Source organism: Dasypus novemcinctus, chromosome 1 (assembly GCF_030445035.2).
Source record: "Dasypus novemcinctus isolate mDasNov1 chromosome 1, mDasNov1.1.hap2, whole genome shotgun sequence".
NCBI lineage: Eukaryota > Metazoa > Chordata > Mammalia > Cingulata > Dasypodidae > Dasypus > Dasypus novemcinctus.
This window is the reverse complement of record NC_080673.1, coordinates 103,889,801-103,914,702: the sequence shown is the minus strand read 5'-3', so window position 1 is coordinate 103,914,702 and position 24,902 is coordinate 103,889,801. Positions and strand designations below refer to the sequence as shown.

The 24,902-nt window shown below is 41.8% G+C and overlaps 1 protein-coding gene and 1 pseudogene across 1 annotated transcript in view; one reads left to right on the top strand and one right to left on the bottom strand.

The window, feature by feature from the left end:
- The window catches only part of TSPAN5 (tetraspanin 5), a 199,827-nt gene extending 192,961 nt beyond the window's left edge, over positions 1 to 6,866 (bottom strand). Inside the window, exon 1 of the mRNA XM_004453706.3 lies at positions 6,372 to 6,866. Within this exon, the coding sequence (XP_004453763.1) occupies positions 6,372 to 6,452 (81 nt within the window). The 5' untranslated portion in view covers positions 6,453 to 6,866. The remainder of the gene's footprint in view (positions 1 to 6,371) is intronic.
- Positions 6,867 to 22,442: 15,576 nt separating this feature from the next.
- LOC101425307 (twinfilin-1 pseudogene) lies at positions 22,443 to 24,618 on the top strand (annotated as a pseudogene).
- The last annotated feature ends 284 nt before the right edge of the window (positions 24,619 to 24,902 follow it).

Here is a 24,902-nt window from a genome sequence, read left to right as displayed (position 1 = left end):
AATGGGAAGAACAGAAATCAGTGCCACCTGACGATGTGCAAAGAGAAGAACACAGCCCTATTTCTGTAATATTCCTGCCAAAGATGAACCACCCAAATCTACCCATTAGGAAATGTCACACAACCCCAAACTTAGGGGCAGTCTACAAAATAACTAACTGGTTTACAACCTTTACAAGTCTCAAGATCATGACAGTGAAGAAAGGAAAAAGACTAACATGGCCTAACTAAAAACACTGTATGGTTCTGAATCTTTTGCTTTAAAAGATATTATTAGAACAAATGGAAAACTTGAATGAGATCTGAAGATTAGATGGACTACTGGATCAGTGCTAATTTCCTAACATTGATGGTTGTGCTATGGTTATCTGGAAGACTAACCTAGTTTGCAGGAAATAAACACTGAAGCGTTTGGGTGATAGGCATCATGCTGGCAACATGTTCTCAAATGGCTCAGGAAGAAAATGAGTTCTTTGACCTACTTGCAGTTTTTCTGTAAGCTTGAGAGTGTTCAAAATAAAAATAAAAAATAAAACACAGTACATTCGGATGATGGCGGTTACAGGGAGATAGTGTACATCTAGTTTAAGTATAGACAAAACTCTAATAATGAGAGCGGACCAAAAACAGATCCATTCTTAGGGGGGCTGGCAGGATATTATCAGGGAAAATGTTTCCCTGATTAGGAGGTTAGCAGAGATGACTCCTATGTATATTCCAATGATTTCATAACTTGTTCAGTCAACAAACATTTATTAAACACCTACTGTGTTTCAGACAATGTACTAAACACCAGGTTTATGAAAATGGAAACGATTCCCACAGTTGAGGCCCTTACAGTCCACTGAAATATGATGATTTGGACGTAAGTCTGAAGTCAGAAATCTGAAGATAATTTATCAGTGTTACATGTAGAAAGAAGCTTGTGATTCAAGAGCACTGTTTTTAATACCCCAATTTTCAGTTAGGAATTTTCAATAGGCAGCATAAAAACTACAATATTTTCAACCCAAGTTCTTTGTGCTTGTGGGTGGTGTTAATTGAGGCATAGACAAAAACTTTATCACTTTTCAATTATGAACAGATGTAAATGACTTACTTGATGCTTTTAGAATAACAAGCATCTTCTAAAATAAGTTTCAAACCAAGAAGCTAGGGGTGGTAGTTCCTGGAAGGAACTTAACAATCCAAAAGTGAACACTGACATATTCTTCAACACCTCAAAAGTCACTCCATATCTCTGTACTTCAATTTCTTCATCTGCCACAAAGATACCATAATATGCTTATAAAATGCTTTGAGATGCTTAGAAGAAAGACATAACTGTAAAGCACTGTTAAAAATGCAAGTTGCCTTCTTTCACCATTTGGTGGGGACTATTACTGTGGGCATATTAAGACAGAGGGATCGATCTAAATGAGTACACCTTGGTAATTTTATGGTGGGTGGAACATAATTTGGTTTCCCAACTTTTCCTCCTGGCTTCCTTTCAATCTTCAGAGCATATCATCAAGTGAGAATGCTTCAGTGCGGTCTCGCTGACCCACAGAGTGAGCAGCCTGAGCAAGCAAGTCAGTATTCAATTACTTTCCCCGCTGAGGTCTGTATACCTTTCTTACACTTTTCCCATATGACACTTTCATAACCATATTTAGCTTTCTTCCTACCATCTCCCTGTAATTCAAAAGGCAATTTAGACTCCCATATGGTTGCCATCGAAACTAACAGATGTCTAGCAAATTAAAACAAAAATTATGACATATAAAATGCTGATGTATCATCATTCCAGAACATCTTGGATATTTATAGTGAATCATAAGGTAAGGCTTTCTACTTGTTATCTCTCCTCCCTTCCCCCCAAGTTTCCCTAAATCTCCCTCCTCTCTAAATTTAAGCCCTGTGGAAACAAATTAGACGCAACATTCTGCTATCAACCCCAGATAAACCTCCGCTTAAAGACACAATGTAATATTTGAAAGTACATCAAAAGAGAAATTTTGCCTCAAGTACCCAAAGCTGTTCTACTCCTTATACTGCAAACAGAAAAGAAAAATGACTTGGTTCTCCTAAATCATTCAAGGCTTCAAGTGATCTCATAATTTCATTTTCTTAAAAAATGGCAATAAAATCTACTGAATCCACTTGCCCCATCTCCACGGCAGATCATCAGGATATTATTACCCGGTACAAATGATGCCCAGGTATCAAACTAAGGTTTTCTAGAGTTTCTGTAGCCCAGGATAAACCTAGTACCAAATTTGGAGACAATAACAATAATGACCTTCACCATTTGTTAAACATTCAGGCATTGTATTGGGTAATATATTATCTCATTCAATCCTTGAAACTACAATTCCATTAGATAATGTTATCTTTCTGTCACAAACAACAAAGTAAGGCTCAGAGCTGTAGACTGTATTCCCTAAAGAAAGCCACAACCCACAAGACTTTCTTCAATGTGACCTTGGCATTCCCCTGTCAAGAGATGAAGTCTAAACTTCACTCCCTTGAAACTGAGCTGGCTCTCTGAGTGCTTTAACCAATGGATATTTAACTGTGCCAGTTCTGTAGTGTGGTTCTTAACTGGTTGAATCCTTCCCCGTCCAAATGGTTCTCAAATGATTCAGGAGAAAGGCTCATGTAGGTGCTCCAGTCAACAGCCCTGGCTGAGCTCTCAATGACCATCAACTGCCTGTGACAGGAGTGAGCCATCTTAGACACCTGGCTCCCTTGAGCCTTCACAAAACTCGAGCCCCAGCCACATTTGACTGTAAAACTACATGAGAGATCCCAGGGAGAACTGCCCAGTTGCACCTGGTCAAATCATAGAACCATGAGCTATAATAATAAAGTTTTGTTTTAAACCACCAAGTTTGGGATTTTTTGTAAGGTAGCTATAGATAACCAGAACACTCAGATGAATTAATTTGCCTAGGAATACAAAGCAGTTAAGAATCAGCACCTGAATCCAAAAGGGTCTGGAACAAAACAGCTATTAATGGTGGGTGACTGGATGTGGGGTTTCAGTTCTCAAAAGACTTTAAAATTAGCTACCCCTTTCCTCCCCCAACCCCCACCCCCATAGCAGCCTCAGAATTATCTAAGGAATGTTCAAGTATGGTGTCACCCTCAATAATATCAACTCCCTTCTGTCTTGTGTTCTTCCAGTATAAAATCCGGAAAACAAGATTTTCACCACCACCCTCTGATAACTAATGAGAAAGGAATCTGGACAAGTTGTTGACTTTGTTACTCAGAATACTACTACAACTGTTATATAAAAGGATTCAGTTTTCACACATGAAACTATAACTCTAATAAAAATATATTTAATGACTCACAGGATTTCATTTGAGATTCACGGTGGGGATAGGGAAACATGCATTGTATATCAATAACTGAACAAGAAAAAAATTAGTGGAAGATATTTCTTTAAATGAAAGGATCTTTGAGGAAGAAATGAAAACAATAAAATTGATCTTCAAACAAGTTTTAGTGAGAGAAAAAAATCTAAAAGTTAACATGTGTCCCAATTTATGCTATTTCCGTTATATATTAGTACCTATCTCTTGTATGCTTTTTCCCCAGCATACTGGAACTCAAGAGATTCATTCTACATCAGAACTAGAAAGAATCTCACAACTCATCCAACTCCTTTTTAAGAGCTGAAAAACTGAGGCCCAGGGCAGTTAGCCGACTTGTAAGAAGTCAAGGAGACCCAAACTCTCTGCTTAGGCTACCACACACCTGATTTTATTTTATCAGAAATATACCTCCAAGTATCTTCAAATTATTTCAAAGTTATTCTAGGGTTTCACTGTGTGAAATGAAAGACTGGGAAACCATGATATCTGTTATGAGTATCTTTTTCATTATTTATAGGAATCACACTGAGTCTGCTGTTTCTGGCCATCCCAGACAGGCTGGTGACTCCATAGAGAGCAGAGGTTTGCAACTTCTCAGAAGCAGGCTGCCAAGTTACTGACCCCCATTCTTCAGTCACTAACATTGTAATCCAAATTACTTTAATCAAATACCATGGTTGCCTTCCTGTTGATCATCACTGGAGGTCATGGTACTAATAAACTGGAAGATTTAAAGAAGAGATAATTTTGGAGCATGAAGCAGGCAAAGAAAGGAGCAAGAGGGTATGTGAGTGAAAGGCTGAGGGCATAGAAAGGAGAGAGGAGGGTATGCAGAAAACAGGTTAAGAGAACGGCCCTCATAACAAAGGTATGTACTTAATTCTTTCCCCGGATGGCTGGTTTATTTTCACAGTCTAGAGCTGCTTTCAGGTTTTTCATAAAATGTCCAGTCAGAATCTTGTTATAAGACCTTCAAAATCAGGCAATAGATGGTTCTATTCTAGAACTCTATGCAAATATGCCTCAATTCTTTTAAGCTCTCCCCAAATTTCAGGGGTTTTATTGCAACCTAATTCACCAAAATGGCTAAACTTGCCTCTGTACACTTTCTAAAATTATACCAAACTGTCAGAGAAACAGATCAAATACCTTTATTTCCGTTCCAGTCCCTGTCATGAAACCGCAGAGAAAGCCCAAGGTGCTTCTTGTTGCCTAGTAGCTGAAACTGAGCAACTTTTGAAAGTGTTCAAGTAGAATCAAGAGGCCTAGACTACCCCAACAAGGGCCAGTCCAAATTCTGTATTTCGTGCTTTTCAAAGTCACAAAGTTTCAAGTTCCAATAAAATCAAAATGCCTCACTGAGAAATGTGACCACTTTCAGACATTTCCAAAGGGGAAAAAAAAATAAAATAATTACTTTCTCCCAAATGGATAGTAGTGTTTGGAGGAGGTGATTAGTGACAGAAATTATGTACAATCACAGGCAAAAAAACAAAACAAAAAAATATATATATATATGCCTGTGACTGGCTGGTTGTGATATTTATTCATGTCCCCCACAATACCTTTATCAATCCTGGGGACAGATGACATATCACAGAAAGTGGTCTCTAATCCCTTCCAAGTCCTTTTGCAAATTATGAATGACTCATGCAAGACACATACAGAAAACAGAAAACAAAATAAAATAGTCCGGTTAAGGTGCAGTGGAAGAAAGAACACAAAAAAAACTGTATTGACAACTATTCTCACAGATGTATACGTTTATGGCAAATGGCCAAAATTAAAGGAGATTCAAAATAAATACACCCTGTGTTTGGACTGCCCTGGATTATTACTGATCCCCAGTTGGATCACTGTTTACCTTACATTGAACCTACACTGAATTGCAAGTTGGAAAACCCCCCAGACTGCCACCATCTTTACTTTGGGGAGGGAGAGGTGGTTGGAGTGCCCAGTGAGGAAGAGGATGGGATGGGATGGGATGGGATGGGGAGGAAAAATAACATGATCTTTGAGCTCATGTTTCCCCCTTGTCCTGATGAACTCTTTGTCTGGTTGGTGAACATGTTTGCAAGATCAAGGAAAAGAATCAAAACAAAAGAGTCAGCGTCCCAACCTAATTATAATAGGTGCCCAGCTCAACGTAATATCAGCAGAGCATGGTTTAAATCTTGTGTTCAAGTATCTGCTCTCTCGGTTTGCCAATAAAAATGTCTTGCACACCTTCTCCTTTGCATTTCTCCAAGCTTTCCCCCAAAACGACCTGCTCTATGTCACTCCTTAAAGGACGTGAGGCATGAACATGCTGAAATGTATGTTGATGGAGACTTCTTATCCTGACAGTGATATATAAATAAATTCATCCACACCACACTCCCACTGGCCAATTCATTATGCAAAAAGAACGCTTTCAAGCTGAAAGGGAAGAGAGTGCAGGCAGCATTATTTACGTGTACATTACAGAACCATATACCACCGCATCTGCATCCTACACAAAGCCCGAGATGGTGCAAGACGATACACGCTGTGCATGGCACAGACCAGCCGCGGCAACACGGAGCCAAATCTCGTCCAATCAGATCCTTGTTATAAGGTGGACCTCAGGGTCGGCTCTGCCCGATTAGCCTTCCCTATTATGACACCAGGCTCTGCCCAACATCATATCCCACCGGGACCAAACCTAATGCTTGTGGTTGCTCATTTCTCAAACTGCCGAACCCTTTCTTTCATCTGGATCCCTGCTATTAGCTCCTTAAAAAGACACCCCAAGGCCTGGGTGCCACCTTTCCGGCTCGGTTTTTCTTTTTTACCTCTTCCCATTCCTAGAAAGGATTAAATGTTTATCTCTCCAACACGCTAGCTAGAAAAGCGGAAGGCAAATGCGTCCTCCCGGTTCTGACAAGCGCCTCAGGGGCTGCGAAAAGTATAGGCAGCAAGCAACGTGGGGAAATCGTCGCGATCGATCAGCAACAATAGTTGTAATCCCAGAAGCGCTCCAACTTACCCAAAATATGACATTGAAGCCAAATATGAAATATTTGATGCAACAACTGACTTCAGGACCCTTGTAGTGCTTCCCGGACATCCTCTGGGTTCATGAAGACACTTGCCCCGGCAGCCCGAGTTTGGTGCCCCGGACCACCGTTGCTCGGAGCGGCCCGGCGGGGAGCGGGGGATCGCGGAGCCGCGCGGGGCCGCAGCGCGGGCGGCCGGGGCTCAGCGGTGCGGGGGACCCACCGGCCGAGAGTGCTCCCGCACCTCCAGCCCCGCGCGTGCCGAGCCGCTGGAGCCGGGTCGCCGCGAACCGGCGGGGAAGCCACGCGCTGCAAACCCGGAGCTTCACTGAAGCTGGACCCCAGCACAAAGCGAGTGCCCTCGTCCGTCCACCAGGCGGTCCGTTGGTCGGTCCCTGGGCTTCGGGAAAACGCGGCCGCGACAGATGCTGGCGGAGACGCTGCTCGCCGGCGCGCCCTCCCACCGCTCGCTCCGCCCGCCGCTCGCTCCGCCCGCCCCGCCTCCTTCCGCAGCTCCTCCCGCCGCTCTCCGCCCGCAGCTCGAGCCTCCGCCAGGCGCGCGCGCGCGCGCACGAGCGCCGGAGCGTCCCGGCGGCTTTGGCACCGCGCAGTCGCGGCTGTCTCCTTCCTCGCGGCTGTCTCCTTCCTCACGGCTCCGCTGCTCTCCCTGCCCCCTTTTTCTCCTCCGCTTCTGAAGCTGGTCCCGAGCGCCGCGGACCCCGTCGCGGTGCATCGGGTTAGCCGAGGAGGACCGCCGACGGAGGGAGGCGTAAGGACGTCCAGGGAGCACGCGATCGGGAGCAGCCTGACGAGGTGGCCAGGATTGAGGAGCAGTGAGTCCCTCCGCGCCGCCTCCAGCAGCAGGCAGCTTCTGAAGGGGCGCGTAGGAGAGGGTCGCTCGGGGTCGGGAGGTGAGTGCGCGCCCTTTGAGCCCTCCGGCCCCGGGCGAGTCCCCTTCCGGATGTAGACACACTCAAGTCCCCTCTTCCGTCATCGGGTTTTGTTTCCAGGGAAGACGCCGTGCTGTCGGGGAGAGAGGAGAGTGTTGTGTACTTTGCCAGGGGGTGGGGAAGGGGGAGGAAAGAGCGAGGGGTAATGGGGTTGGAGTGCTTGCAAAGGAACGTCTGTCGAATTCCCGTGTAACTTCCATAGAGCCTTCCCACTGGGGGAAACAAGTTTCATTCTAGAAATGGGGACAAGGGAGGATAGATGGTTCAGAGGAGTCCTGACCCGGCACCCGATCCTCCACCTCATCGAGCCTGTTTGCAGCAACATAAACCAGGGCCAGCACAGGTCTTCCGAGACCGGTTAGTGCTGAAGAAACGACCGGTTCCTAACTCTGAGAAGGAATCCAAAAGGAGTTCCAGGACGGCCTTCTAGGGCATCTGAATTGGGTTTGTAAGCTTGGGAGGTGATACTTAAAAGTACATTGAATTTTGAGAACCACAAACGTAGGGTTTGCCTGATTAACCAATTCTCGCCTTTCTCAGAAATTGGCTAGCCATTTGACAACCTGCTGTCTCCAGCTTTGGAGGAGAAAAGCTACTTTTTCCTGCAAAATACATAAACAAACACTTTGAGATAGCTCTAGCCTTCAGCAAGGTTGAGGACATATTGAGGTCGCAGGTATGAGCCAGAGAATCCACAAAGGTGAAGGGGCCGGGAGATCCTACCCAGTCAACACTACAGAAGCTATGGCGTTGGTTAACAGTGTCTGCATCACTTTGGATAAAAATCACCCATTCTCTTAAAAATGTCCTCCACCCACCCAAAACACACCATTCTGTCACCAAGCTGATAGAACTCAAAGGTAAGGTCTTTCAGCTGTGGATTTCCCTGTTAACAGGAAGGCATTCACAAGCTTCACCTAAGCCCATTAGTGCTATATTGTAATTTTCTGTTTGTAAGTAGAATAGTTGCTATAGGAATACTGGATAAGCCAGACCAAAGTTCTGTCTTAAGCTGTTCTGACACATATCAGAAAAAGAGTAGAAAGTATATCCAATTGTTGGATGAGTTGATCCCTAAACAAAAAAAAAAAATGGAGGAGAGAAAATTCAATTAATCCATTAATAATACGGAGGGAGGGGGGAACTAGTTGAATGCATCTTATTTCATATATCAAAAGTAAATTCAGAAATACTAAAAAAACTAAATTCTAGGAGGATTAATGAGTTAATCTTTTTTAAAAAAAGAAAACCGTAAGAAAATAGAATATTTGTTAAATCTATGGATAGAAGTACCTCTCAATGTAAAAGTTATAGAAGGAAATGTCTTCTATTTAACGATATGACTAGTTAATATCTTAAAACTTTTGTGTATCAAACATTTTTTAAAAGGGAGCCTAATAGCATTTACTGACATGTCCAGTTCCATCTCCAATGTCCAGTGTAAGAAGTGCTGGAAAAGAAACACGTCTAAGAGTTATTTTCAGAAGACATTTGACATGTTGATATTGTTAGTTCTCTGCTGCCACTCCTTCAGGAAAAGCTTTCTTGCTTTTTTTTTTTTTTAAATTTTTTTATTTTTTATTGACTTTGTAATAATATTACATTAAAAATATATATGTGAGGTCCCATTCAACCCCACCCCCCCACCCCCCCCTCTCCCCCCCCCCCAACAACACTCGTTCCCATCATCATGACACATCCATTGGATTTGGTAAGTACATCTTTGGGCACCTCTGCACCTCATATACATTGGTTCACATCATGGCCCATACTCTCCTCTATTCCATCAAGTGGGCCCTGTGAGGATTTACAATGTCCGGTGATTACCTCTGAAGCACCATCCAGGGCAGCTCCATGTCCCGAAGACGCCTCCACCTCTCATCTCTTCCTGCCTTTCCCCATACCCTTTGTCCATTATGTCCACTTTTCCCAATCCAATGCCACCTCTTCTATGTGGACATTGGATTGGTTGTGTCCATTGCACCTCTATGTCAAGAGGAGGGTCAGATTCCACCTGGATGCTGGATGCAATCCTCCCATTTTCAGTTGTAATCACTCTAGGCTCCATGGTGTGGTGGTTGTCCTTCTTCAACTCCATCTTAGCTGAGTGTGGTAAGTCCAATAAATCAGATTGTAGGTGCTGGAGTCTGTTGAGGCTCAGGATCTGGCTATCACATTGTCAGTCCAGAGATTCAAATCCCCTAAATATATCTTAAACCCCAACATTAACTGCACCTCCAGCACATTAGCATGAAAGTCTTATGAAGGGAGATCCCATCTGAGTCCAGATTCATCACACATAAACACCATTTCCAAAGAGGGGCCATCTGCCCTGGTAGTTAACCCCATCGGCCATGACCATAACTCCCATGGGTCTCTTTAGCCCTCAAAGGAACCAATATCTGGGGGTTGTATCTGCTTTATCTGTCTCTCTGACTCTGCTCAGTTGTGCATGAGGGCAAACCTTCTGCCAGCCTCCAGACTCTTTTTTAGAAACTCGTAGCCATATAAACTCATTTCTCCTTTCCATTTCCCCCTTACTTTAGGTCAAACAGCATTTTAAAGTCATGGTATTTTATGTAGACATGGATATTCTGCTGATCCGCATTGAACCTTCCATATAAGGTCATTTTCCAGTTGCATCATCAGTTGGTAGTTGATAGTGGTCCCTCGTTGCCAGGGAGGCTCATCCCCGGGTGTCATGTCCCGCGCTGGGGGGAAGGCATTGCATTTACATGCTGAGTTTGGCTTCGAGACTGGCCACATTTGAGTAACATGAAGGCTGACAGAAGGAAATTCCCAGGCACAAAGTTGCTCTAGGCCTTGTTCTTATTTTGGGTTTATCAGCTCACAAGCATAGTCATTAGCATCTGGTTTCTTGCTTATTTTGATCACAGGTAAAAAGTAAAATAAAATGAAGTAATAAAGTAAAATAAAAGCAAAAAAAGGGGGGGCGGGGGCAGGGCAGGTAACCTAAGCCAGAACACATATTGGCAACAAGCATGATAGGAAACGTTTTAATATCTGTAGTATAAGTAGAGCTTGTACAGCTAATGTAAAATTAGGCTCCCGATGATTAAGTATAACAGAAAACAATCCACATAAAAAGAAAATTGAAATAGTAACAAATATGTAGGGGAAAACCGACCTTACTGGATATCAAAGAAATATACAATAAAACAAATTAATGCTGACAATGTAAAGGCACAGGTTTGTACAAGCATTACTGGTGTCTTTATGAAATGGCACAATCCGCTTGGAAAGCTATTTGGCTATATGTAGCAGGTCAGAATGTTCCTACATTTTTTTTTTTTCTTTTTCCTTTTTTTTTTTTATTGACTTTGTAATAATATTACATCAAAAATATATATGTGAGGTCCCATTCAACCCCGCTCCCCCACCCCCCCCTCTCCCCCCCAACAACACTCGTTCCCATCATCATGACACATCCATTGGATTTGGTAAGTACATCTTTGGGCACCTCTGCACCTCATAGTCAATGGTCCACATCATTGCCCATACTCTCCTCCATTCCATCCAGTGGGCCCTGTGAGGATTTACAATGTCCGGTGATTGCCTCTGAAGCACCATCCAGGGCAGCTCCATGTCCCAAAGACACCTCCACCTCTCATCTCTTCCTGCCTTTCCCCATACCCATCGTCCACCATGTCCACTTTTCTCAATCCAATACCACCTCTTCTATGTGGACATTGGATTGGTTGTGTCCATTGCACCTCTATGTCAAGAGGAGGCTCAAATTCCACATGGATGCTGGATGCAATCCTCCCATTTTCAGTTGTAATCACTCTAGGCTCCATGGTGTGGTGATTGTCCTTCTTCAACTCCATCTTAGCTGAGTGTCAGAGCAATCCCACTTCTGGGAATCTAGTCAAAGAAATACTCCCAAATATGGAAAAAGTTATATACTCAAGTTGTACATCATAGCATTGTTTGTATTGAAGAATTGGACACAACTGAAAGATCCAAGACTTGGTATCTTTACCTTACTTTTTGGAACCACTAATATATAATGTTCCTTCACATTTCCTGCCTTAGCACATGTCATTGGGGGCTCTCTCTGGCTTGTCTGACTGCTCAGGTCTTCAGGCACTCCTTTGTTTCCTCAACACCTCCTACATTCTATTTTGGTGCTTTGAGAATACCTGTAATTACTTGTTTACCTGCCTTTCTTTACTGTGACTCCCTCAAGGGTTTGGTCCATCTCCTTTTAATTTGGGGATCACCAGCACCCTGTAGATATGGGAGTTACTTGATAAATATTTACTAAAGGAATTGATGAATCATTCGCTTAAAAGCTTTTGCAGCCATTAAGGATGATGATCACAAAGAGTATGTAAGAATGTGCAAGTGCTGCATAATGTTAAATTTTAAGGGCACTATATAGGAAATTATCTCTAAGTAATATTGTTAAATGACAAAATGGAAGATGCAAAACAGTATATACAGTAGGCCATCATTTTTTAAAAAGTGTGTGTTGGCAAAGGAGAGTGGAGTATTTCTATATATAGCAATTTCCTTGTTAATGTGTAGGTTTGAGGAAAGTGAAAGAAATTGATGTCAGTGGTTTGGAGGAGGTGGGGAGAGGTGTAGACTGAAGGACTAAAGGACATTGGTGGGAAGGAGACCTGGTATTTTTTTTAACTCCTTTTGTTTTTGAAATTTGTAACAGGTACATGATATTTCTATTTTTTTAAAAAAAATAAGGCACTCTGCAAAATTGTACATATATGAAAAAAAATTAGAAGCTAAATCTTGCCAAATAATAACTTGTTATATTAGACTATGGCATTGTGGGTGGTTTTGCTTGCATGTTTCTAGATTCCAATTTTTTTTAATGTGGTTTTATTGTTTTTACAATTAAGATGATAAAATGATGCGTAAAGTAATAAACAAGTAACTAAATAAACACTGTATTTATTTCACCACAACTTTTTCTTGACTCAATAAATTCTCATCTATTTATTTTCTCTTTTTAAGCAGAGGTGACAATTTTGGTCTATTTTAAGAGAAAAGGAGGAGAGTAATTTTCTCCCTGGAGTCTACTATGGCCATCTTCATTGTAATTCTGAGGTTGAAAATAGTTAATGTTAATTACTTCAAAGTTAATCTACCTTTCAAATGGCAGTGAAAACAGGTAAAGCATGTTCTAATAGTTGCCTAACTGAACAGCAAGATATGACAACAATATTTTAACCTAAGACACCAAATTTAATGAGCTTGCCTGTTTCTGTTTCACTCTTCCCACTCACCTGTGGTCTCAGGCCTCTTTCTCCATCTCTTTCACTGTCTGTCTCTGCTCTTCTACTGCTGACTTTTTCTTTCCTTCTCTCTGTAACCAGCCCTGCTGGTTGCCTCCCCACTCCCATGTGCTCCTTCCTCACAGAACCCTGTTGGATTCCCAGGGTCCTCCTTTAAACAGCTGAAGGATTTGGGAAAGCTAGCCCCTGTCTGGCTCCAGGGTGTGAGTCCCAATCTTCTAAGCCAAACCGTGTGGTGGTCCCATTCCTCTTGCCAGAAGACATGTGACACAATTCTGGCAAGGATACATGAGAATCTGCTGAGGTTTTCTCACCTCAAAGAGAGGATCTCTTTTGCCCTCCGACTTACTGCATTTGGGTGTGACTCCCGGATCCTTCACAGCCTGACGATAAAATTCGTACCAAGAATGGTGAAGTGAAAAGATGAAAAGTACCCGGGCCATCACAACATCAGTGCTTCGCACAGTTGACTTAACCACACGGTGACGTCATGAAGCCTTGAAGCTCACCCTACCTCACCGCGTATCGTCAGATGAGATCGCTTTCTTGGTTAAGCCACTTTGAGAGGGGTTTTCAGTTTCATTTAGCTGAAAGTATACCAACTTAAACACTCTGCCTTTGAAGTAGCCCCGCTCCCTTTCTTCACTGTTTCCTCACAAGTGTTTGTTTCTCATGTTGCCATCCTTTTCCTATTTTTTCCTCCCCTCTCACTTCCCCAACTGTTCCTGCCTCTTAAACAATACAGGGGAAACCTTTTGCGGCTGTCTGACCAGCTGACATGGACCCCTTTCTCTCAGACTTTCTCAACCATGGCGTGCTCTTGCCACCCCCAGCCATGTTTCTACCTCACAGTTAACCCTGCCAGGGTCGATTTCAGACTGGGCCAACTGAGAATCTCTCTCAAATTGTGATTCAGTCACAAAGGAAGGGGGGAGCGGGGTTGTATGTCCAGGAGGAAGCCAATACTCTCCCTCTGCAGAAAGAGGAAGGGGACCTAAACACGAGGAGAAACCGTGTCAGAGTCTCTGACAGCCTCTGTTGTGAGTGGTTGTGCATTTTGTGCTCTGAAAGGGTTCCGGCCCTGCTAAAGGCTTTCTACTGCTACATTTCTTCAAGAGGGCCCTGCCTTGATGTTTAGAGATTCTTAGATAGAATCCTATTATATTCCATTTTGGCTTTAGTTGCTCTGAAGTGGGTATTCTGACTTTGCAAATCAACGATATTTGGTTGGGGAGCGGATGTGGCTCAGGCAGTTGAGCGCCTGCTTCCCGCGTGGGCGGTCCCAGATTCGGTCCACAGTGCTTTCTAAAAACAAACAGCAAGCAAACAACTGAGAAAACCAACTCAGGTAGCCGATGTGACTCTGGTTGAGCGCCAGCTCCCCACATAGGAAGTCTAGGGTTCAATCCCTGGCCCCAGTACCATAAAAAAAAAAAAAAAGTATTTGGTTAAAAAAAACTGGTAATCCCACCTCAAATCCTTTGTGAAATGAGGCCAACTTAAAATATTTTAATTAGCCATGAAATAAAATTAAATAATATTTGATTATATGTAATGAATTAAATATTATGCCTTCTATAGTTGAAAGTGAGTAAATAAAATGTTATATTTCTCTATAAAATCATTGATATTCCCCAGGATGAGTACCATCCCCCATGCCCCTCTTGCCCCATGCTACACATACATACCCATTAAAGAAGTCCAAGTCCCCAGGAAAAACAAAAAAAGAGCGCATTCTGTCTGGTAAATACCATTGTACAAGCACAGGTAGAAGATCATTATTTCACTTGTAAAAACCAATTTTAATTGCTCAATAAAATGTATTCTGTCTTTACAAAATATAACAGAGCAGCCATTGATTTTTTCTTTTTTAAATTCTGCCTGTCCTTCTTTTGATAATAACACCTCAATTTCCTCCCTCTTTGGAAATAGTCTGCCAGAGCTGCAAATCAAGGGACAGGCACATGACACAATTGTGTCAATCAGAAGGTCCTTCTTTATATTTGAATTTTGAGCAGAGTCAGGGAAAGACCAGTACCAACTGGAATTCAATTTATTCCAGCCCCTGTGTAAGACTGAGGCTGCCCTTGAGCTCTTGGGGAAACTTCTGGTTGTTCAACCTCCCTCTGATCCCATAAACTATCCCATTTCTTTCCAGTGAATTTCCTTTCTACTTAAATTAGTCAAAGCCTATTTCCATGACTTAGAACCAAAAATTCCTAATCAATCCTCTATGAACTTTTTTTTTCGGAGGTACTAGAGATTGAACCCAGGACATCATACATGGGAAGCAAGCACTAAACCACTGAGCTACATTCTGCTCCCCAACACTATGAACTTTTAAAATGCACTTTTCAGAAAAAAAAAGATAACTTTTTTCTGATTTCAAAAGTAAGGTGTTTTCATTATACAATATTTAGAAAAACAAAATATTTTTTAAAGAATCACCCATGGTAACAGTTCCCAAGGAAAATTATTGTCAATATTTTGATATATTTTTCATCAATAAACTTTTTTTTATGATTGATCTCATTCTCCAGGAAAAAAAAAAATACAGCTTCCATTTACTAGTGCCAGAAAGTATTTCAGAAGAAGTATCCATCAGAATGGAAGCAATGTCAGTCTCAATTTCCAGTGTCTTTGGTTATCTGTCAAGATTGTTACCTCACTGCCCCATATCTCAGCCTTTTACTGTCTTCTTTTTCCACTACCCATCAGTCTGTGTTTCCATTCTTATTAGGCAGACGAGCTTCCATGCTCATTCCTATCTCACTCTCCCCTCCAAACAATTTCAAAATATCACTCCCCATCCCACAAACTCTGCCCTTCCATCCATCACCAAATCAAAAATTTTTTGCAAAATTAAGCAGAATTCAACCCCTTATGGAACTGCCCCATTTATTATTAGGCATACTAATCATATTCAGCAATTCACTTATTCACCATTTGGTTTCTTCATCCTTTGAAAAACTTTGCTTTTGTGGCATCTCCCTTTCCAATAAACTATAGTTGGTAGAATATTGAACTAATCTCCGGAAACATGGGTATTAACAGATTCATCAGGTATCTGTTTATGTTTTGTTATGCAGAATTAATTGATTCAACGACAGGTATTTATTGAGTACCTCTCCTGTTAAAGTACATCCTGTTCATGATTCCTATGCCATGACCACATTGAAACGAAAAGACAGATGTTAAGACATGGGTCAGAATTAAGTACTCAATTGCAATTTATCAGAAGGACAAGAATGGTCAGAATGGAATCCTGAAAAAAGTTGCCTCTTCTGATTCTAGTTTGTTTTCTTTTTTACTCTTTTCTGTAGTAATAGCATTAAGTTACAATTATTGGAAACAAAAGCTAGTTAAATTAAGATTAAATGCCTTAAAACTGAATCACTTGTTTGAGATCATTCTCTGAAAGAATACATTTTGTAATCTACACTTACAATGAATAATATGCTGAGGAATATTTCAAAATATAGAAATGATAAGTCAATCTCATGTCTAAATATGATTGAAATTAAGTGTCTGATGTGTCCATTTTGGGGTTATATGTGTCTTCACTTTGGGAAATCTGATAATTAGAGATTGTAAAAAAACTAAGAGGCAATTACTTACATACAAGGATCCTTTGTTTTCACAGGGATTTATCCCAGCATTCCTTTAAACATGATTTTCCCTAGTAAATCCAGTTGTTCAGTAATTCATCATTAACAGCACAACAAAGGTTTCTGAGAGCAGAAACATTTTCTGGAAGGGGCATCAGTAAGCTCTGGATCAGACCAGAGCTTCCTCCCACCATAGTCTCCTACAGGAAGTCAACCTCCTCTGCTTCTCTCCTACTTTAGGCTCTAGGCACTCTCACACCTTTGACATAGATGAGGTGAATTGGGAATATAGTGGTGAGAGATTAGTTGTCTTCCAAGCTGATGACTACTTTTTTTTAGGACACAGTAAACTGCTTTTATTTTGATATACATCCACATTTTAGCATTTAGTGGTCCACAGAAAAGTGGAAAAAAGCAGTAATTTATCAGGATGTCAAGCCCCAGTTTCAGAAATCTGTGGTTCACACTGAGTTGTTTCTTGATCCCTGCTGAGGGTCGTGGGAGGCAGCAGCACCAAAACAATGTACGCACCGAATTCAAGGTTCTTTTGGATCCACTTGTCAGATTCTACACTAGACCCACAAAGATTGCAAGGATGACCACATGAGAGCCTGTTTCAAAAGCAAAGGCAATTACAAGCAGAGAAATTTCAGAGGGATTGTGTGTGCTTACAAGTGTCTTCATGTGGCCTTTCTCCAAGTTTAACCACCAAGGACTTGGTGAGAGCTGGCAGGTCTGAGTAACCCTGGTGATTATACTTTTCACCATATCAAAACCTGAACTAAAAAAATGCATTAGCTGACAATTGACAGTAGAGGCTGGTAGGGCTGAGGACCCAATTTTTATTTTTATTTCCTAGGCTGGTGGTGAGTAAAGAAATGTAGTACCAAAACTAAATAAGGGAGGTCACACTTTTCAAACTTAACTGATAGCTTTTGGACAAAGCAAGGAAGAGTCAAGGAAAATGTTGGGTGGTGACGGTACAGGAAGGGACTTGAGGAAGAGGAAGGAAAAAAGTGGAGGGGAAGTAAGAAGATATGGGGAAAACCCTGAAAGAATTCCTCACCAAAGACCCAACTGCACTTCCAATCTATTATTCAGCCAAAGGTGGTAGTGGAGGAGATGGGGTAAAGGACAATGGCTTGGAAGGGGAATTCATTTAAGACTTAAAAAAGATTCTAGTCTTACTTTCTTCTAATAAGCCACTCCAATCTGGAGGGCTGTTGCAGGAAGGGAGGGAAGGAGGAATGGGGTAAGGGATGGGGAAGACAGAGACCTTAGCAAGGTGATTATGTGATGTGTCTTTTCTCAGTTTGAGTTAAGATAGGCCCCGTGGGATATGATGGGAACCAATTTAAATATACTTTCTTGATCCCAGAAATTCAACTATGTGGACAGTGGTTATACCTGACAGTTTGATTTGTTGTAGCACAACTTCTGTATTTCAAATGGACAAAAATTAGTATCATTTACAGTTATCTTAAAATAAAATGCCTTTGAATAGGAGTTTCCTTTCCAGTACTTAGAGGTCTACAAGATGTACCTAAAAAATTTACTACTGTGAAAAATGAAGACTGCTTAAATCAAATGGGGTAGGTGTGGGGGGCTGTGATTTTTCATTTTGATTAATTGCAGTAACACTGTCCTTCAGGCTGATGAGATGGTTTTGTATTTTCTTTAGATATTATTAGGCACTGAAGCTCTTGCAGGACAACTTGATGCTAAATGAATTCTGCCATTTTGCTAGCACTCATAGGGCTCTTGGGCCTAATACTCCATTAGAACTATTAGCTCCATACATATTAATTTTTTATAGAATTTTACTGAAGTATATCTTTCATATTGAACACAGATAAGCAGTAAGTGTATAATAAAAATTATGAACTTACAAAATAAACATACATAACATCATACAGGGCTCTCATATGTCACCCCACCAACAACACCTTACATTGTGAAGCACTGGTTACAAACTAATTATTTTTGTTACAAATATTACAAAGGATGGTGCTGCTTGGTATTTAGGTCCACATTCTATTTTAAGGCTGTATGGTCAATTTTCATACATTGTTCTCAGAAGCCCAATTTTCTTTCCTGTCCATCTTGGAAGTGTCATGTCTTCATCATCATCTAGCTCCCAGCTAACTGTGCCATGTCCTATTCCTTCTGGCCTTCTTTAAGTTCTTCCAACAGATAAAAATTGCAAAGAACTCTTACACCCAAGTCCATGGTGTCTGCCGTCTTGTGTCACTGTCATTCAAAGGCCTGCCCCTTCCAACATATATTTTAATTTTAATATCTCAGCTACCTATTCAAGTAGACTGTATACTCCTTGAGAATAGAGACTGGGTTTTGCTTGTAGTGTGTTGAAAGTACTGCACACATTTGCTTGCTAAATAAGTGAATGAATGAATAACTTCAAGTAAAAGAAGCAATGATGAGGGGATTGTGGGAAGATGGCAGAGTTGGAAACTCCAAGATTCAGTCCTTCCACCAGAACAAGTTAAACAGGCAGGAGCTGTCCGCAACAGCTAATTTGAAACTGCAGAGGCCAAAAGAATACTGTACAACACCTAGGGAAGAGGAAGAGGCTGATAAGTTTTGGTTTAAAAAAAACAAAACAGTGAATTTCTCTCTCTGCATGGCAGCTGCTCGCACCCAATCCCCACCTTCCCAACAAGCCGCCATGGAGTCCAATGCCTGGCTAACTCAGTGAGAAAAGAAAGGGACTTAAAAACCCCCTTCCCTAAGACCCAGGGTGGACACAACTAATCACTGATCACAGCTCTTGATTTGCAAATTTGGATCACTGAGGGCCAGATTCTGAGGGCACCCATTGTTTCAACCCATCTGTAGCAGTTCAGTATTATTGATGAATTCCAAAAAGAAATATCGGATTGTTTGTAAACTAATCTTCTCATCTGGGCATATTGGATTATATTGAATTCATAGGTTTACTTGATTAAGTAATTATGTAAAACTCTTGTGCCAGTAGGGCATTGAGTCCTCACCCTTTGGTGGGTGGGGACTCACAGATAAAAGGCATTGCAAAACACAGAGTTAGAGGGTTTTTTATATTGGAGTTTTGAGGTTGGAGTTTGATGATGAAGCCTTAAGCTGGAGACCCAGAAAGTAAGCAAGAGGAAATAGAAGCAAGCCCCAGAAAGAGAGGAACCCTGAGCCCAGGAAAAAGAAGCCTGGGGAAGGGAGGAACCCAGGAAGCCTGAACCCTCACAGATGTTGGCAGCCATCTTGCTCCAACATGTGGAAATAGACTTTTGGTGGGGGAAGTAACTTATGCTTTATCACCTGGTGTCTGTAAGCTCCTACCTCAAATAAATACCCTTTATAAAAACCAACCTATTTCTGGTATTTTGCATCAGCACCCCTTTGGCTGACTAATACAGAATTAGGTACCAAGGAGTGGGGAAGTGCTTTTCCAATTACCAAAATGCTGGAATGGTTTTATAAATGGTTAAGGGGTATTTTTTGGAGGAACTATGAAATGCTTCATGGAAAAGGCCTAGATCGCTTTGAAGAGACTGTTGATAGCAAGATGGATGCTAAAGAGACTTTTTATGATGTCTTAGAAGTTAATAATGAAACTGTTATTGTAAACTGGAGGAAGGGCGAGCCATGTTTTAAAGTTGCAGAGAATTTAGCAAAATTGACTCCTGGTGCTTTATGGAAGGCAGAATTTGAAAATGGTGAGCATGGGCAATTTAGCTGAAGAAATTTCCAAAGTAAACCCAGAGAATGTGACTTGGCTTCTGCCTGCAGCTTATAGCAAAATGCTAGACAAGAGAGATATGCTGAGGACTGAACTGTCAGGCCCAAAGGAAACAGAAACTAATTCTGGAAATTCCAAGCCTCTGAAAATCAAGCTGCCAGATGAAAGTGCCCCATTCAAGGACTTAACTAAACTTGGAACTTGTAAATCAGGATTGAATATGCAGTTACATTGGAAAGACTTGTGGAAAGTCTTACTGTCTGATGGCCTGGACCCCTGCTTCCTTCATGCTAAACCAACAGACTTTTTGAGAGAGCTATATGAACAGAACCACTGTCAGCCTGGAATAAAAGGGAAATGGAAAGGAGAGACTGAAGGGGAAATGACTTCAAAAGGAAAACCATGGGAGCTGAGATCTGGAATTAGGACATTATCTTGGGCCAAGAGAAGAAAACTACCTATATGTACAGAGAGGGTGAGTTTGCCCTAGCAGTTGAAGAGGGTGGATATTCCTGCCTTATGTTCTGGGAGAGTTTTGTTGCCCCAGGGAACAGAGAGGGTGGAGCACATTCCACAAGGATTAGGGCAGTTAAGGTTGGCACCCCACAGGTCTGAGAGGGGTGGACATATTCCCCAAAGGTTAGGGAAGGCCAGGTGGTCAACTCACTACTCTGAGAAGGTTGAGCCTGTATGCCAAAGTTTACAGGGAATGTTGTCTTCATGTCACTGTACTATGGGGTTAAGACTCTAACCCAAAGACTGGGTAAGGTGTGGCAATCACCCCAACACCCTTGCGGGGAGAGGTCTGGAGCTTGGTTGATACCCAGATGCTTGATAAGGTTGGAACCAAGAAAATGGCCATTGAGCAAGCCTGTGGAAAGGGTGGGTTCCCATAAGGCCCCAAGGAAACGAAACCATCATCTTAAGAATGACTCTCAGACTTTGAAATTGAATGAAGGATGCCCTATAGGTTTACTGGACTCTCCTAGACCCATAACTCATGTTTTCTTCCCAGTTTCTCCTTATTGTAATGAAAATGCTTATTCTTTGTCCATTTATGTATTGGAATTGGATGAATTGTTTTGTAAGTTTCAGAGGTCTGTTGTAGACAGAACTTTTCCCCAGTACAAACTGTATTTCTTTAAATTGATTATGATATGATTTATTACTTGCATTGTAACTGATTTAATGTGTGTGTGGTTTTTTTTTTAATATTGTAATGCCTTTTTGGAATTGAGAGAGTGGAGTGTAGCAGTTTGATGAATTCCAGAAAGAAGTATTGGATTATGTTTGTAAACTGATCTCCTCATCTGGGCATATTAGGTTGTATTGGATTCATAGGTTTACTTGATTAAGTAATTATGTAAAACTGGTGTAGGGCATTGAGTTCTCACCCTTTGGTGGGTGGGGACTCACAGATAAAAGGCATTGCAAAAGACAGAGTTAGAGGGCTTTTATATTGGAGTTTTGAGGTTGGAGTTTGATGATGAAGCCTTAAGCTGGAGACCCAGAAAGCAAGCTCACAGAGGAATCAGAAGCAAGCCCCAGAGAGAGAGGAACCCTGAGCCCAGGAAAAAGAACCCTGGGGAAGGGAGGAACCTAGGAAGCCTGAACCCTCCAGATGTTGGCAGCCATCTTGCTCCAACATGTGGAAATAGACTTTTGATAAGGGAAGTAACTTATGCTTTATCACCTGGTGTCTGTAAGCTCCTACCCCAAATAAATACCCTTTATAAAAACCAACCAATTTCTGGTATTTTGCATCAGTACCCCTTTGGCTGACTAATACACCATCCCAGAAAGTCATGTAGAGGAGACTTAAAGACACAATGCTTCCTCAGGGCTGTGGGGGACAGTTAGCTGATGGGCTCCATTCCCTGGGCAGATCAAGGAAGCACAGCTTTGGGGAACTGTGGAAGAAATTCTTAGCACCCTTCCTGGTCCCCTGCCCAGGATACTTTGGAGCCAATCTGCACCCCCTTTGTGGGTCCCTGGCCCTGTTTCAACTGGGAAATACTGACTTGGGAAAGTCCTCTCTGGTATGACCCTTCTCCCAAGATTTTCCCTCCAGGTAAAAGCACCTTGAGACAATGAAAGGAGTATAAGAAATTACAGAGGTGAGCTGTCTGGGACAAAGACTTGCTGGCTTCAAACACATGGGACAGGGAGGTTTGTCTCCTGGGGAACAAAGAGACAGCCAAACACCTGTAAGTAGAGGAACTCCAACACAACTAACAAGCAAAATCCCATGGCAAGACATAGGCCCAGTTAAACAGGGAAAACCCTGCATACTGCATTTGCCTTGGGTAGACCTTCCTCATAGGAGAGCTGAAGCTCAAGAAAATCCTTGTCTTATCACCAGTTGGTTATAAAGTCAAGAAACAGACATCTCAGGGAATAAACACCAGAGTTATCATTTTATTTTATTTTATTTTATTTTATTTTATTTTATTTTATTTTTAAAGATTTATTTGTTTCTCTCCCCCCACCCCCCACCCCGGTTGTCTGTTCTCTGTGTCTATTTGCTGCGTCTTCTTTGTCTGCTTCTGTTGTCAGTGGCACAGGAATCTGTTTCTTTTTGTTGCATCATCTTGTTGTGTCAGCTCTCCGTGTGCGCGGCACCATTCCTGGGCAGGCTGCACTTTCTTTCACACTGGGCGGCTCTCCTTACGGGGCACACTCCTTGCACGTGGGGCTCCCCTGTGCGGGGATACCCCTGTGTGGCACAGCACTCCTTGCGCGCATCAGCACTGCACATGGGCCAACTCCACATGGGTCAAGGAGGCCCAGGGTTTGAACCGCAGCCTCCCATGTGGTAGACGGACGCCCTAACCACTGGGCCAAGTCTGCCGCCCCAGAGTTAACAATTTAAAATATTAAAATGTGCAGTGTGCAACAAAAGACTACAAGACAAACAAAGAAACAGGAAATGATGAAGCATCCAAAGGAAGAAGATAAAAATCTGGAAAACACCAATGAAGAAGACCAGAATGTGGAAATGCCAAACAAAGGCTTTTTAAAAAGGATCTTAGGGAAACGGATGTGGCTCAACCAATTGGGTTCCCGTCTACCATGTAGGAGGTTCAGGGTTCAATCCCCAGGGCCTCTTGGTGAGGGCATGCTGGCCCACACAGTGAGCTGGCTCATGCAGAGTGCCGGCCCACTTGGGAATGTAGCCCTGTGCAGGAGTGCCACCATGCGTGGAAACGTCACCCTGTGCGAGAAAGCTGCTCTGCACAGGAGTGCTGGCCGACACGGAGAGTTGGTGCAGCAAGATGATGCAACAAGAGACACAGAGGAAAGAAAATAAGAAGACGTAGCAGAACAGGGGAGCTGAGGTGGTGCAAGAGAGTAATTGCCTCTTTCCCACTCCAGAAGTTCCCAGGATTGGTTCCCAGAGCTGCCTAATGAGAAGACAAGCAGACACAGAAGAACACACAGTGAATGGACATAGAGAACAAACAACAGGGGAACAGGGACAGGGGGAAGAAGTAAATAAAAAATCTTTTAAAAAGAGAAAAGATATTTAAAATACTCAAGGAGACTTCCTGGAGCCACCAACTAGGTCAGCTTGCTAAACTCAGCACCAGAAATCAGAGCCCATGGCCACTGCCATGTCCCACCAGATTGTCATCGAAGCTAGAGAAAATATTAAAGATATCTTAGCGAGAGGAAGACATGTAAAATATAGACTTCCGAAAATGTCTATTGAAAATGAGCAACTTGTGATTGGGTCATGTATTCAGCATTCAGATTTTTGGCCTAAGGATTATGTTCCTTTTTCTACCCCTGCTGGAAAACAACCATGCTATGTATTATTTAGATTAGCTTCCCAGAATGCCAAGAGATATGAATTGATATTCATTGCATAGTCTCCAGATCATTCTCATGTTTGTCAAAAAACAGTGAATGCAGCAACAAGAGCAACTCCGAAGAACGAGTTTGGAGGTGGTCGCATTAAAGATCAAGTATTTGGAACAGTAAAAGAAGATATATCATTATGTGGCTATAAAATTGTTTGCTATCACAATCTTCCTTTGCCCTGTTGACTGCAGCTGAGGAAGAATTGTGACAGATTAAAATTAGTGAGATACAAACTGATGAGAGTATGGGCACTAAGCATCAAACACTCTAAGTAACATTTCCTATTTCTTGAGACATTTTCCAGACTTTGGAAAAATTGAATAACAGCTCAAGTATATGCAATTGGCAATAGATATTAAAAAAATGAAATTATAATTTTGGTCAACACAACAAATACAGAACTAAAAGATTTTCCGAAGAAGGTTCCCAAGGATTCAGCATGTTACCATTTCTTTCTGTATAGACATTCCCATGAAGGAGACTATTTGGAATGCATAGTTTTTATTTACTTAGTGCCTGAATGTATGGCAGTCTAAGAGAATGGATGCTGTATTCTTGCTGCAAGAGCCCTCTGCTAGAAACTGTAGAAAGATAACTACAATCCAAGACAAAGACTATGGATGTAATTAGCAAGATTGAGAAATAGACAATAGGGATGAATTAACAGCAGACTTCCTCTATGAAGAAGTACACCCCAAGCAACATGCTCATAAGCAAAGTTTTGCAAAACCAAAAGGTCCTGCAGGAAAAGAGGGCTTTGAAGACTAATTCAGGGTCCACCCAAAACTGAAGCCACTACTGATTGAAATCATTATATTAAACATATACATTACTAGTCTTTTTAAAGACCAGCTTTTAGTACAAGAGACCTGAAGTCATTCCATGGTGAGATAAAGTAGGGAAGAAATTGTAATTTTTAAAAATTAGCACTTTTCACTTTTGTGTGTGTTTATTGTCATAGAAAACTCATGATTTGTATTTTTGAGTTAAAGTTAGAAAAACATTCAACATAGTAATATTTAATTTTGGCACACTGTTTTCATAAAGTGATGATTCCACACTTACACATAATTCTTAAACATAATTCCAG